Source organism: Neodiprion pinetum, chromosome 3, assembly GCF_021155775.2.
Source record: "Neodiprion pinetum isolate iyNeoPine1 chromosome 3, iyNeoPine1.2, whole genome shotgun sequence".
Classification (NCBI taxonomy): Eukaryota; Metazoa; Arthropoda; class Insecta; order Hymenoptera; family Diprionidae; genus Neodiprion; species Neodiprion pinetum.
Window position 1 is genome coordinate 39,220,698 of NC_060234.1, and position 13,931 is coordinate 39,234,628.

Below are 13,931 nucleotides of genomic sequence, written 5' to 3' on the forward strand. Positions count from 1 at the left end.
ACTTCCGCTGCACTCATCGAAAACAGGATCGCATAAACGAAACCGTTGAAATCGTTAGTGAGAACAAAAGCGGAAAAATTTTTTTTAATAATGCGGTAACTAAATAGGAAAAGAATGAAAGTTCTGATGGATATCAGGCAACTACGGACAGTTTTTTTTTTAATTCAAACATTCAATGAACGTACGTTTGCATGTCTAATTTCAGCGATCGGTCGTCATCTGATAGTTGGCTGCGTGAATGAAACAGCCGTACGTGCATATTATAGGTATAGCTGTGCGATGAGTAGGGTGACCATAGTTTGAACGTTACCCATCAAAACACCGACGCGTACATGAATTGCGTGCGTTCCATTTAAAACACGGTCAAAATACGTCATCTTACGATTAGTTTATTCCCATTGATTCGAGAATGATCGGACCAATTGTTATAATCGTGCCCTGTCAATGCAATAATAATGGCAGAAATTGACATAATTTAAAGATCGGAGGGGGAAGTAATAAATTAATAATTGACAGATTGCTCGAGGGTGCGCAGAATCTCTTGTGCGATACCAGAGTGGACCCCGACTGACTAACAAATATAACCCAGCTAACCAACGACCCGCGTAACCTACTCAAGAGTTCGCAGATCAGTCAGCGTGTCTACCTCTGCGAGGGATGTCGTCCTCCGTTATTTTCCTTACCCTGGTCACTACGCTCTCAGGTTTGTGAAAAAACTTACCAAAGCAACGAACACATAGAATATACCACGCGACAAAGAAGTAAGAGACAAAAGATTTCTCACACATATCATGATAAAGTTGCTTTATATGCAGGTCAATACCGCATGAAATTTGAATTGCAACCATTTCTATGCGCTGTTCGCCGGTGAGAAATTACCTACGATTTTATCTAGGTGCCTTATGCATGTCGCTTCTTATTATAGACACCGAATAAATCGATGTGGAAGCCAATGTGTTTAGTTGACGTGGATTTACTGTGACTTTTTGTCCATTCGATTCTACTTTTCGCACTGCCATATTATCGGAACATTAGCTGAAATCTTTATTTATAAAACTTTATACGCCCCAGCAAGTGAAGTTACATAACCGTGTAAGATGACATTTAGCAAACCTAATATGACGCCTTACGTAGCTGGTTAGTAGCCAGCAGCTGTCTCGTTGCTTGTAGTTTTCTACTCAATTCAACGTTACAATCACGTAAAATTTACGTCACCATGTTACTATCGGTTGTATTTCCAGTACTTAACAATGGCATAACAGTTAGGTAACGCGTTGTGATAAACATGTTAACAGGTCCGTATGCTTTAAAATCTCAACTCGAATCTATCGCATAGGCATGATCCTGAATGTGGCTGTACGTAGCGGAGCATATTTTCTGAAATAAAATATCGCTTGCGGCTATTTATTGATAGCCAGTTTGGGTGTAAACTAGTATTTTCAACTCGTCGAAATTAATCAACAACCGAAAAAGAACTTGGTAATTCCATCATTTTTTAAGTTAACAGAGGTCGCCGTGAAACGAGCTTACGCCGTCAGTAACCATTAAATTTTACACGCTTGGATGAAGTCTCAACGCATTATAAATATGACGGATTAAACGACACGTCGTGATCAATGGGGCATTGAATTACGCTTCTGCCGCTTCTGCCGCTTCGTCGATCCAGTCATCTGGATCACAACAGGAAGCTTTTAGCATATGTCGTAGCTCGGCAGGTTCTAAATTGATTGATCGCCGCCTTGACCCGTTGATATTCCAACCTTGAAGATCTCTGAAGCGGTTTCAGAAGCTTCGACTAAACGAACCGGTGTAATTCGGTTACAGAATTGCCTCTAATTGAACTATTCGGGGTTCCAAGATGAATGTCGAGTACCTAATGTAGTAGCTCCTCCTCAATGGGTACCGGTTCACATCGTTTGACGTTTCAGGGATCTACGGAGCCCGGATAAAAGAACTCAATGTACCCAACGTGGTCCGGAATGGAACGGGGCCGGTAACTCTGTCCTGCGTATACGAGGTCAAAGAGGATGAAAACGGTCTCGTTGTTAAGTGGTTCCACGACGAAGACGAGCTCATTTATCAGTGGATTCCACCGAGTGAGTGTATACCCCACAATGTACCTATTCACAGCACGTACGTCCATTGAAAGTAGTGGAGTAGTGGAGTCACGAAAGTTGATTGAGTAGGCTCTTCAATTTCAACCTAAGATCCATTGACGGTAACAGTAATTTATACCCGTGGGAATCTGAAAGATGAAAAGGATGATGGTGTGGTCCGTGCAGGCTATCCTCGGTATCGCGATGCGGAATAATTCGTTGTTCTTCTTCTAGTGCCTCCGCAGGACATCGGCGTGATAACTGGACGGGCTGAATACCCCGAGGAGCTCCTGGGTCGTCCTCGAACGCACTCGATAATCAGACTAAAGGAAGTGACGATCGAGATGGGAGGAAACTACACATGCAGCGTGAGCACGTATCAGGAAGAAGAGATGAAAACGGCGCGGATGATCGTTTACGGTATAATAATTGACCGTGGATACGCGATGTCGTGATACATTAGAAGTAAATGAATGCCAGTGACGATCGTTTGCTTTTACGTTCCGCAGCCCCGGAGACCAACGTCACCATCCACACACCGGAGTTGAACGCCACTCACACCCGGCTGACCTGCACTGTTCAAGGAGCATGGCCGAGACCCTCTTTCGACTTCCGGATCGACGGAGCCTCGGTCGAAGGTCGCATGGTCTGGAACGGCATCGAAAACTACAAGAAGGACGGGTTCCTCATCAGGTACGACGCCGTGGTACCGAAGCCCACGGAACCGGCGCTCGTCGAGTGCGACTTCAACATCCCGATGACGGACTATCGCCGACGGGAAAGCGTCGTCTACTACCCTCGTTCGCATCGTTCCACTTCTACTTCCATTGCCGCCTCCACGACTCCCAGTTCTTCCTCTTCTTCGTTGGCGCCCACCTCGAGACCTCCTTCAACCTTGACCTCAGCTACCATCCACTCCGCAACGTCCACCGCTCCTGCTTCCTCCACTTTCGTCTCTTCCTCGCCCCGGACGTCAGAGCACGCTGGTCCCACCACGCCATCGACGAACCCCTCGGAACCAACCGCACGGATCGCTGTCAGCACTCCTACAGATGCACTGAAACCCTCGACCTAGTTTTTGGTTCACGCAGTATTTTGCTCCACGTTGAATTTTACCACCCTACACGTCCATAGGTATTACCAGATTTTTCTTTACCTTGCTGAGAAATCTTGCTCTCCGATCCTTCCTTGGAAGGTCACGATTTGTATATGTTTCCACTTCTCAAGTATCGGTAGTACAAAAATTTCTCTTTCATTTTTACATGTTGTTCCTCATATTTGTAACTACTGTAACAGTAAATAGGTATTCTACTTAATTGAGGCCAGACGAAAAATCGCACTTTAGTCACAGTATTTACCTTGATCTTTTACTCACTCTACATACTGATGTCCGCAGCGCGTATTACCCACTTTTTAAAAGCAATGTGAATAATCCAACTAATAGGAATATCGTATTACGTCATTGGATATAATCGCACGGACTATAATTTGCAACAAGATCCAAGCGTGGATGTGCAAAAAAACGAATAAACGCAGTGTTTGTGTTCGATTCAATGAATATCCGTCTAGACTTGAATAATCACCTTCTGTATAATTGTAGCTATCAAACACCGTGATCTGGTTCTACCTTTCAACGCATGTTCCACTTTTTCAGCACTGTAGCTTCGCGCCCAGTCTCGATCACGGAATGGTATTTTTTGAATTCACCAATTCAGAGGATTCGTAGTTTTGAGACATGAGCTATCTGGGAATTTGACATGGGTTTACCCACTTTCTTAACGTTTCAGACGAGTTACTCCGGAAAGAAGCAGCATACCAGAAGAACGATTCGCCGAAATCAGGAAATCCGTGCATCGCCGTAACGCTCCTAGCATTATTTCTAGTCGTATAGTATAATAAATTGAGTAATACATCATTGCAACCTGTCTAAAATTGTCAGAAAAAAGATCGACGTTGTATGAGGTAAGTTGTACCAGTTACCGTCCCTGTCCCAATTATTGCCCTCCTTTTGGTTGCATCTGTTTCAATCTTAGTTCTAAAATTTACCAAATAATAAATTTGTAGCGTCTAATCATCTAGCAACCGGCTTTAGTAATCGATAAAATTACAATTTGTGCCATAAATTAATAATTTTGAAAAAATAAGAGGGTCGATAATTGGGTCTAAACGTGTCAATAACTGGTACAGTTATCTTACCGACTACAACTTTCAGCTGCCATGTCATTGCGATTCGTAAATACAAAAGTTTCAACAAAAACTCCCGTTCCCCTTCATCCGGGTATTTACTTCATATGTTCACCGGTAAAATTGTGTCTATAAAAAATTCTGACTTAATACGGCGTGACTCGTCGATATTAATCTTTCCGGGAACTACACCTAATAAAGAGCTCTCCAGATCACAAGATATTTTTCGCACCTTTCTTCTTCACGTGGAGACGAATCCCACGCGGATATTACGCGAACGCGATGATACCGGAATCCTCTGTCGGTTGGCTTTCAGGGTTCGTCGAGGTGTGAACGGTGCATTCGTTCCAGTGAGCATCGTCGACGCGAAGGGTATACAACGGAGGGGAAAACCTCGGAATCCGGGTCAGCCCGGTACAATCTTACTTTTTTCACATTACATTATCCTGCAGTGTTCAAACACTCGTCGACTCTCTGACCTACGCGTGTCACACGTGCGAACGCACATCGATGCTCATAAGTTCTGGTCTCTCCCGCTTTTCGGTTTCACATGCCCGATATTCAGGTCACGGGTAAAACCCCTGACGAGTAAGTACGCTTTGTACACATCTGAAGTGATTGCTCCGCATACGATTGTAGCCAAACTATAACGTAGGTGTAATTTAAATAGTTAAATAATCGTCATGCATTGGCTAAATAATCACTCGCATCGTACGTACGATTTCTCAATTTCAGGGCGAGCCAAGCTGCTTGAGGTTTCGAGGGTGGACTTACATCGGATGCTCGGAGAATTGACGATCACGCCTTTTGAATCAGAGTTTCATAAATTTGATTGTCAAATGGTCTGATTTGACCTCCTGGAATTATATTTGCTAGCGCAATACTGACACGCACTTAGAACAGAGATCAAATATATGCTCAGACTAATTTCTATCGCATAGAAGAAATATTTTTCATTCACTCTAACCGTCATTGGCGGAAATAATATTGCTGAAGACATTTTAAACGGGTTTTCTTTTAACTGATTCTAGCTTTCGATTCGGACTGCTCGTCTTATTTTTCCTCAAGTAACTGCGAAAAAAGTTTGCTAATTCATGGAATCGAGACTGCGACCGTAATTTAGTGGTACACGAATGATTGAACGATGCGTGAAAAATTGGTCACGAAGGTCTTGAGGTATATAACATAGTTATTCAAAAATCATCAGTCACCTCTATGCAATAAAATTAAAACCGTGACCTTTCATCACTTAATTGAATGGTAAAAAAACATTGTATTTACCGGTTTCGACATTCATTTAGCCATAGGTCATTCGTTTTATTTACACATGAAGCAAGAACGATTAAGGTACTTGAGAAATATCACCTCATCGTAATTTTCGATGAGATTTTTATTCGTATTTTGTTTTTTGACAATTCTGATTATTCTGAAAGTGTACAAATGCAACTCTGAGCTCACTTCGTTAATCACATCTGCAGCGAATAACCTTGAAAAGAAATACCAGTGCCGCGTAATTTCCGTTCATTAATTCAAATTACATTGATACACTTTACCCAGAAGTTGATAAAGGTAATTGCGATTATATAAAAAAAAACACGGGGAAAGCCCCGAAAAAGATTAAATTTATATAAAAAAATTCCCGATTGAAGATAAGCGGTTTCACCGGGTAACCGCACTCACAATCAGTTTTACCCAACGCTGGGATTTTCCTGCAGAGATTCGTTAGAGGCTTTTTTCTAATCGTAAGAAGAACGGCGATACGATGATTGTACCCGAGTTTGATAGAAACCCTCCGTTTTACCGGATGCGAGTGATAACGGACCCGGAATACGACCAGGAAATGCTGCAAGTGATTAAAAACCGATCGAACCATTACTGGTCGGTAATCGATTTCTTTAAATTACACCGCATCTGCACATTAATTTGCACCATACAGTCTGTGAACGGATTTTTATGTATGTATTACGTAGGCGGACGGTATCAACGGAGGATTAATTTCTGGGGATTTGAATTTATTAATTTATGGGACTCATAATGATAAACGGACCGGAGAACAGCAACGCTTTATGGTTTGTAATTGTTATTTTGTCTTTCTTTATCGATTCTAATACCCGACTAATGGAATTCGACGTAACGATCGTTTACGACACGGTTCAATCGAATTTTACTCAAGCCGCTTTAATTCCCACCTCTTTGAAGAGAAAATTATGAATAAAAATGCTGAAATCATTGCACAAGAATCGTTTATTTAAGATCTCTTTGCAACAAAAGGTGGCAAGAGTGTGAAATTATGATTTCCAAACAGGGCAAACAATGCCAGCGAGAAATTTAATCAGTCTTCTTACAAGTTGTCAGATATGTTCATGCTCATGTAACCTTGTGTAAGTTATCAGAGCAAGTTTCGATTACCCTTTTCTCTAAGATATGCTACGAAGACGGCGGCACATCGTCATATAGCCACGATGGCGATGCTCGTGCATGCTGATCAGGAAGATTGTAAATATATATTGGAATTAAAGGATGCCGGTGCGGGGGGGGGGGGGGGGGGGGGTCGAGGGATGCTTTTCCATCATCGGCATCAACGGGGGTGAGAGAGCTCGGGGCCAACGAGCTGGTGGGGGTTGTTACCAGAAAGAAGAGCAACAGGCGATAAGCAGCCCCGTGGATTGTCATTCGCACCCGAGCACTCGCAGGACTGAACGCAGGTAAGTTTACACATCATATTTTGGGTGACTGTGAGAATCTGCGAAGAATCATTTGTCAGTTTTAAAGACGTATAATTTCGATCTCGGATTTAAACTGAAAGAAGAATCAAATCATCGATGAATTAACGATTTTTTTTTTACTCTGTTAGCGAAATTCTTTGAGATTCGTATAAACGATAAGTCTACGGATTATTATATATAGTGTCAATTTTTCTAATATAAAATTTCTACAACCTTTTTTTGGTCTCTGACGATCGGTAACGGTGTCAAGTCTCCCCGGCATAACTCGTACCTCCTCATTATAGGATTAATCATCGTATAACAAGATGAATTGCATTACCAAATTTTATCGTTCAATGCGGCGGGATTTTGAAATTATTTTTGAGAATTTTTATTCACATCTCTGTTATCACATCCTGCCGATTTCTCGGAGTTTATATTTATCTTTGCCTTTTTATTTATTTTTTTTTTTCTTTGTACCCAACACGTTACATAAAACGCATTAAAACAGATTTGATCGATCGTGTTGTAGAAAACACGTGATGCGTAGCTTGTTAACGTTGGATCAAAGAGTTCGAAATTACAATTGGACGAAGCGAATCAGTGAATAAAAAAATATCCGCGTACCCCGTCGTGGATTGTCGGTATTCCCATTGGCAGCGGATTTTCTTCAATCTCATGAAAAATTTTACTGATCTGGCTCCCAGTGATGATTTCATGAAATTTTCGGAAGCTATTATGAGTCGAATTAGCTGCATAGATTCTGTGATTTGCGCACATTTTCCAGAATCAGTATTGCCTTTTCGATTACAAACGATTGATTTGAACCGACAAAATAGATTAGAATAAACTGCTACACCCACGCATCTACGGACGGCCAACTAACAAGGTCATTAACGTCAAATGATGCGGTTACAATGGCGAATCAGGATTACATTACCGTCAAAACTGGTCAATTATGCTTGGAATTCAAATTCCTTGGTCGTTAAAAACTTGACGAATGGGTATTTTTTGGTGTATGTTTCAGTGTCTACGACGTGCAATCGACTTTTCAACCGATCAGCGATACCCGCGAAACCTGCAGAAACCAAAAAGATGGGTCGTCACGCGTGCGTGATCCTCCTGCTTGCTGGTAAGATTTAAAAATATACACTTACGTTATTAATCGAACATACGTAGTTTTATTGGAAGAAAGAAAAAACTCCGATCACGGATACGCGGTCCATTAGCGTTAATGTATGGACAATTTACAAATTATCTCTGCGGCCAACTCGGATCCGGAGAAATCGAACTTACAGACAATCAAATTCTCATTATCTTCGCGAAAAAAATAATGGAATAATTTAGCCAACATCTACTTGTTCGTATTGCAATACGAACAATTTGTCCGTGACTGGTGGATTTTAATCAATCATTGTTTGAAGGATAAAGTTGTTAATAATACCTGCAGCAATAAAAGAAAGAACTATTTGCTCGTTTTATCTAAAAATAATAGATATAACTAGCTTTTAATATTCGATTTCCATCATAATGAATCAACTTTGTTATACATGACGTGAAGAAAAAAAAAATTGTTTTGCAAGATCTTGGAAAGAGAAACGGATTAAGAAATTCTTTTTAAAATTCAATCGTAAAGTAAAATTGGATAAAAATTATCACAGGAATTTTAAATTTTTCATGCAAAATTTATGAAATTTGTTTATTCCACCAAAGCAGGAAAATCTTTAAACTTTTTCTCCAAACGCCAAATCACCGTAAATACGAATTAGGTATAAAAAATAGCAAAAGAAGTTAACAAGAGATGATTCAACATTTTATCCCATTAGCATTCCTATTTGTGACACGTTAATTTCTTGTTCGGAAACTTTCACCAGAATAATCATTTTAAAAGACTCGCAATTTATTTCAGTTTAAGATCCCTTTTCAACATTTTTTTTTGCACCCTCACTTACGTTATTAATACTTCGGTACGCACACAGCTGGCCATACATCTAAAAATTGTATATAATTTCTTCTGTGGCACGTGACGTTACAGTTTTCTGTTCCACTTCATTTACTTGTTTATTTATTCCCAATCAAATTATTTCGGTAAACGGCCGAATATTCAAGTATCTAAGGCGGCCTGAGTAACTGTAACATATATTTATACGTTTTTCATTGCTGCAGCAAAGTTTGATGTTTCAGAAATTTGTTGGAGTACAAATAATTATACTATACGCAAGATAAAACTTCTTATTATTGATCTTTGCCGAGTTTATTTACCGGCTCATTGCTCAATTGCGTTATTTTCGTATGATTACCATAAACGTTATTCTAAAGCTACCGCAGGATGGCCATAAATTTTTGGGAACAAAATTTCATGACATTTCCAGGTTTCCCAGGACCTAAAACCTAATGTTCCCCGACATTTTCTCAGTTCTATTAAGTTACTAAAACCTAAATCGTTCAGCTTATTAACTCTATACGCGATTCCAATTCAATTCGAATCGAAGAAATATATAATGTACAAAAAAGTCAGTTTAAGCCAATTTGTTTTCTCGACAAAAACGAGTAAACTTGTTACCTCAAAACATTATTTCTAATTCCCATGATATAAAACTGATATTTTCAGTTTATTCCATAACAGAATTAAAAATTCCCTTACATCTCCAAATTTTCCACGATCCCTTTCAAACACCCTGGTTTTTCCTGGTATGTGGTCACTCTGTACCGACGAAACCGGGAAAGATGAAAATTTTATCTAATCTATCGCTGTAAATCCTGAAAATATCATTAAAAAATTTACATCAATTATGAAATTTGTAGTTAAAAAATATCGACAAAGGGCGTGAATTAACGAAGCAGCGTCGACGCGCGGCATATTAAAAAATGTTGTTCCCAACGATTTCTTACGACTTTGCGAGATGATAAGACTACCGAAGGCAGGTAAAGCTCACAGCTACATAGCCAGGTATCGGTGAAAGCTCGGTGAAAAGTTGTGATTACTTGATTGACATTCATTAACAACGTCAAAGAACGTTCGTCCCCATACATAAATGCAACGCGTCGCCTGTTCACTCCAAGCAATCGCGCTTGTGAAAAACTTATCCTCGGTTCGTTTCTCGTAAGATCAGCAAAGAGTTATCCGATGGAATTCTGATACAAGCGAGTAAAAATTATTTTCGTAAAAGCCGAACCTCGACTTTCAATTTTGCCGTATACTTTTCAATTGCCTGAAAAAAATTGATCAATTCCGACTTACCTTTAATTGCAAGTCTTTGTTTTCTCCATTTCTCAAAGTTGCGATCCATCATGCGATTCTCGGACATCCTATCGTGGAAAATTATTTTTTGGTTTTTATATCGTTGCAGCTTGCGCGTTGTGGACATTCGGAGAGACACTTTCCTGCGACCAATGCGGTCGCGAGTGTGTCAACAGTTGTGGAACCCGACAATTCAGGGCCTGCTGCTTCAATAACTTGAAGAAAAGGGTGCCGGATGTTGGACTTAAGCTCTGGGTAGGCCCGCCGAGACATACGGGCCATTTACATCTCGTCTATGACGCATAGACTGAGGTGTTTTTTTCTGCTCTTCAACATCTACGAGTATCCCAGTATTAAACGATTCATTGAAACGACAAAGAGCTGATCAAACAATTTACGGGCTAATCTTACGACGAGATTCAATGTGATTTTTTCAACTTCTGTTAGATGGTCACTATTTTCCAAGTATTTCATCGCGTATCATTTTTTCATTCGCCTTGTCCTTTTTTTCTTTTTAATTTTCACGCACAGAGTTGTTTTATTTTTTGATAAAGTAATAATTGAAAAAAAATGTATTCCACCAATTCCATTATTGTGCTTGTTCTACTTTAAATCGCACATCTTGTATTTACTGTCGTTCAGTTAAAGACTTGCAAGATAAATTTTTTTACTTACTGTGTGATTAGTAATCTACAAGAATATGATACATAGTTTAATCGATAGATTATGAATAAAGAGAGTAATACAGTGATCGAAACCGTAAATCTGACTAACCACCCTGATTGTCATTGATTCGACAATGTTTCATATTTAAATACGTACTTCGTGATTCTAGACCGAGCATATACGTACAGTTTGTAAAATATGTATCATGTGAAAGAATGTATAAAATATAAAAGTAACAAATGGATGTATAATCTTCGAAAATATCGATGCATTTTGATGGAAATACGTATAATTAACGCACGTCTCAAATCAATTCGCGTACTTACTTACAAATTATATCAATGTACTATCAAGTACTTATTTCTAGTTGGCAGGATGCAACTATTACAACCAAATCCATAAGAATAGCAGCAGACAAAATTCGTTGAAAGTTTTATTATAGTACTTTTTTATTCCGCAGTAAGGAATTTTTTTATACACAGTTCCAACCATTATTGCATCAGATTATACAACGATAATAATATTAAGCAGGATTGATTTCTTTCTTGAAATGGATCGGTACAGTTTTAATTACTTTGGATTTTTTTTTTTGCTACGAATGGTTTTAGATCAAACCACAGATGTAAGTATAACAGATGTTTTATTTTTATTCATTTATTACACGAAGTTGTTGTTTTTCCGTATTCAGAAAAATGTTGTTGGCACAGTAATGATCGGTCGAAAATAAATTTGTGTGCTTGACTTACCAAATTATCTACATCATTCCCAATCGGGCATAGTGGTTGATACGTCGAAATTGTTTTTAAAAAGTAATCCAAGCGTTTTAGAAAATAATCCAGAATTTTCTCGAAACAGTTTTGATGGAAAATATCAGTTTCTTGAGAAGTTATGCAGAAATGTGCGATATTTCAGGAAACTTTACTATTCTAGATTAAAATTTGGAAATTACAATATTTCAGTTATGCATTTCAGTCGAGATACAAATATCACACATCGTCAAAGATCAGATGTAAAGATGAGTCTACTCTACTTTAGTTATTAAATTTTCTTTACGACGACTAGATTTTTCAATCAGTATTGTTTTCTTTATCCTGTTCGAATTGTCAGATTTAGTTTGTTTTTTCAGTTTCTTTTGAAGATTCTTTAGCTTTGCTCTTTCTTCTCGTCTTTTCATTTTATTCACACTTTTAGACGATAGTTCGAATAATTTTTTTGCCTGAGATTTGCGAATCTTTCTTTTCTGCTTTTTAGAAATTGGTGCAGAAATATCTACAGTCATTTCGGTTAGCTCCAACTTTTTCGACTTGGATTTTACCGACGTGCTTTCACAATTTTGTGAATTTCTTTCTGGAGATGATACGTTTTCAATTTTTCTCTTTAACTTTGATTTCTTCTTTATTTTTTTCCCAACATTTCCAACTTCTGTGCTGCGATTCTGTTCAAAGGTTTCACGATCTATTGACACTGAAAAAAATATTGGAGTATTTGCGATTGATTTACAGCTTCATTCTCAGTATGACGATAATTTGAATCAATAAAAAAAATAAATAAAAAAGAAACAGATCATACATCCGATATCGTCTGCGGTTGGTGGTATTGTATATTTTACTGCAGAAACTTTATTCTCATGTTTAGGAATTTCATTGTCTATTGTCAGTATATCGTCAGAGGCTTTAATTAGCATTGAGGATGATTCAAAGTCTTGGTCTTCAAGCTTTGAATCGTTTGGATCGTCAATTTGCGCTTTTATCAGGCCAAATATAGTTTCCTTTCCATCATCCTTCAATGGAACACTGCAAAACAATGCTGATAGAATTATAGGATATAGCTATCGAGTCGTTGAATGATGTGATATGATATACCGCAGTTCTATCACCTGTCTGTGACTTGATCGAGCCATGGTAAATCAAGCCAGTTTTTCAAATTCTCTGGAAGCTCACTATTCTCAGGAAGCCAGGCAGGGCCGATTTCCTCGAACTGATTGATGTGCTCGTAAATATTATTGTACCATGAACAGCATCTCTTGAGCAAGTACCTTGACAAAAACCTATGAAACCATTGAAATATCCAAAATATAATACAAACAAAATTAGTAAATCCTTGGATGTACACATATTTGCTGAACCGTCGGCGGGTCTTTACTTGACATCATAGAACCAACATGTTGATAAAACCTTTCCTCTGGCTTACCAAACTCTGCTTATGACGGCATAGGCAACGACTGAAATAGTCCAAGCATGTCCAATTGTGATTCTAGCATTGAAGAACCGTGCGGCTGATCGAGCGACACTTTCAACTCGGCACATGAGTTTGGCAAAGCCTTGAGTTCTCACTAAAAGGTATTCAACCATTTGCTTGGTTGGTAAGTTGATGGCGAGACTGTCAATCTCGACACAGTTTCTTATATCTGTGAACTCCTTTAGCAAGTTTATTTCTAGGTAATTTAGAAGGGCTCTGTTCACCTTCTCCATATTTTTCATACCCTTGTCGTTGCGAAATTTACTCTTCATTCGATATATCAATCGACTCAAAACCGCCGCTTCTGTGTGCAACAGGTCTTGCGAATTTAGATCTTTGATCGCAGCATCTAACGCTGACATGAATTTAGACAGATCTGAAATTATATTTATATATGTAAGCATTTGGCGAGGACTTAGTATAATAAGGAATATCATCGTTGGTAAAAAATGTTGAAGTGAATTAGTTTATAGGTTAAGTTGAAGGTAATGTTTTATATTAGAAGTGATTTCAAGTTTATCACCAATCGAATTTCGACTTGTGATCCATATGTTCATCGCTGGACGTTCCAGATTCTTTTTGTTCCACTGTATTTCCATGTTTACTTCAGAAATTGGACAATTAAATACGATATGTCAGTTGAAATACTTCGTTACTTATTCTACAATGGGCGCTGCCATTTTACTTTGACGCAAGTGATACTTGCGCCTGGTGAATGGCAACCGAATTCAGGGAGCGCGGTACATTTAAAGTTGACATTTTCCGCATCTTCCAGCAACATGTTCACTGTATTTCTTTCCC

General features: G+C 38.8%; 2 protein-coding genes and 1 long non-coding RNA gene across 3 annotated transcripts; 2 read left to right on the forward strand and 1 right to left on the reverse strand.

Moving 5' to 3' along the window:
* Positions 1 to 543: 543 nt before the first annotated feature.
* Positions 544 to 4,498, forward strand: LOC124214469 (uncharacterized). The gene is made up of 5 exons (XM_046616745.1): positions 544 to 703; positions 1,929 to 2,096; positions 2,331 to 2,516; positions 2,606 to 3,230; positions 3,884 to 4,498. Exons 1-4 carry the CDS (start codon positions 658 to 660, stop codon positions 3,169 to 3,171), a joined length of 966 nt encoding a protein of 321 aa, XP_046472701.1. The 5' UTR covers positions 544 to 657; the 3' UTR covers positions 3,172 to 3,230; positions 3,884 to 4,498.
* Positions 4,499 to 4,579: 81 nt separating this feature from the next.
* LOC138190670 (uncharacterized) lies at positions 4,580 to 6,978 on the forward strand. The gene is made up of 3 exons (XR_011176699.1): positions 4,580 to 4,868; positions 5,016 to 6,158; positions 6,251 to 6,978. It is a non-coding gene; the product is annotated as an uncharacterized lncRNA (long non-coding RNA).
* Positions 6,979 to 11,515: 4,537 nt separating this feature from the next.
* LOC124214602 (nucleolus and neural progenitor protein) lies at positions 11,516 to 13,800 on the reverse strand. The gene is made up of 5 exons (XM_046617031.1): positions 13,654 to 13,800; positions 13,083 to 13,506; positions 12,769 to 12,939; positions 12,462 to 12,685; positions 11,516 to 12,356 (listed from the first exon to the last, which is right to left on the reverse strand). Exons 1-5 carry the CDS (start codon positions 13,727 to 13,729, stop codon positions 11,914 to 11,916), a joined length of 1,338 nt encoding a protein of 445 aa, XP_046472987.1. The 5' UTR covers positions 13,730 to 13,800; the 3' UTR covers positions 11,516 to 11,913.
* Between the last annotated feature and the right edge of the window lie 131 nt (positions 13,801 to 13,931).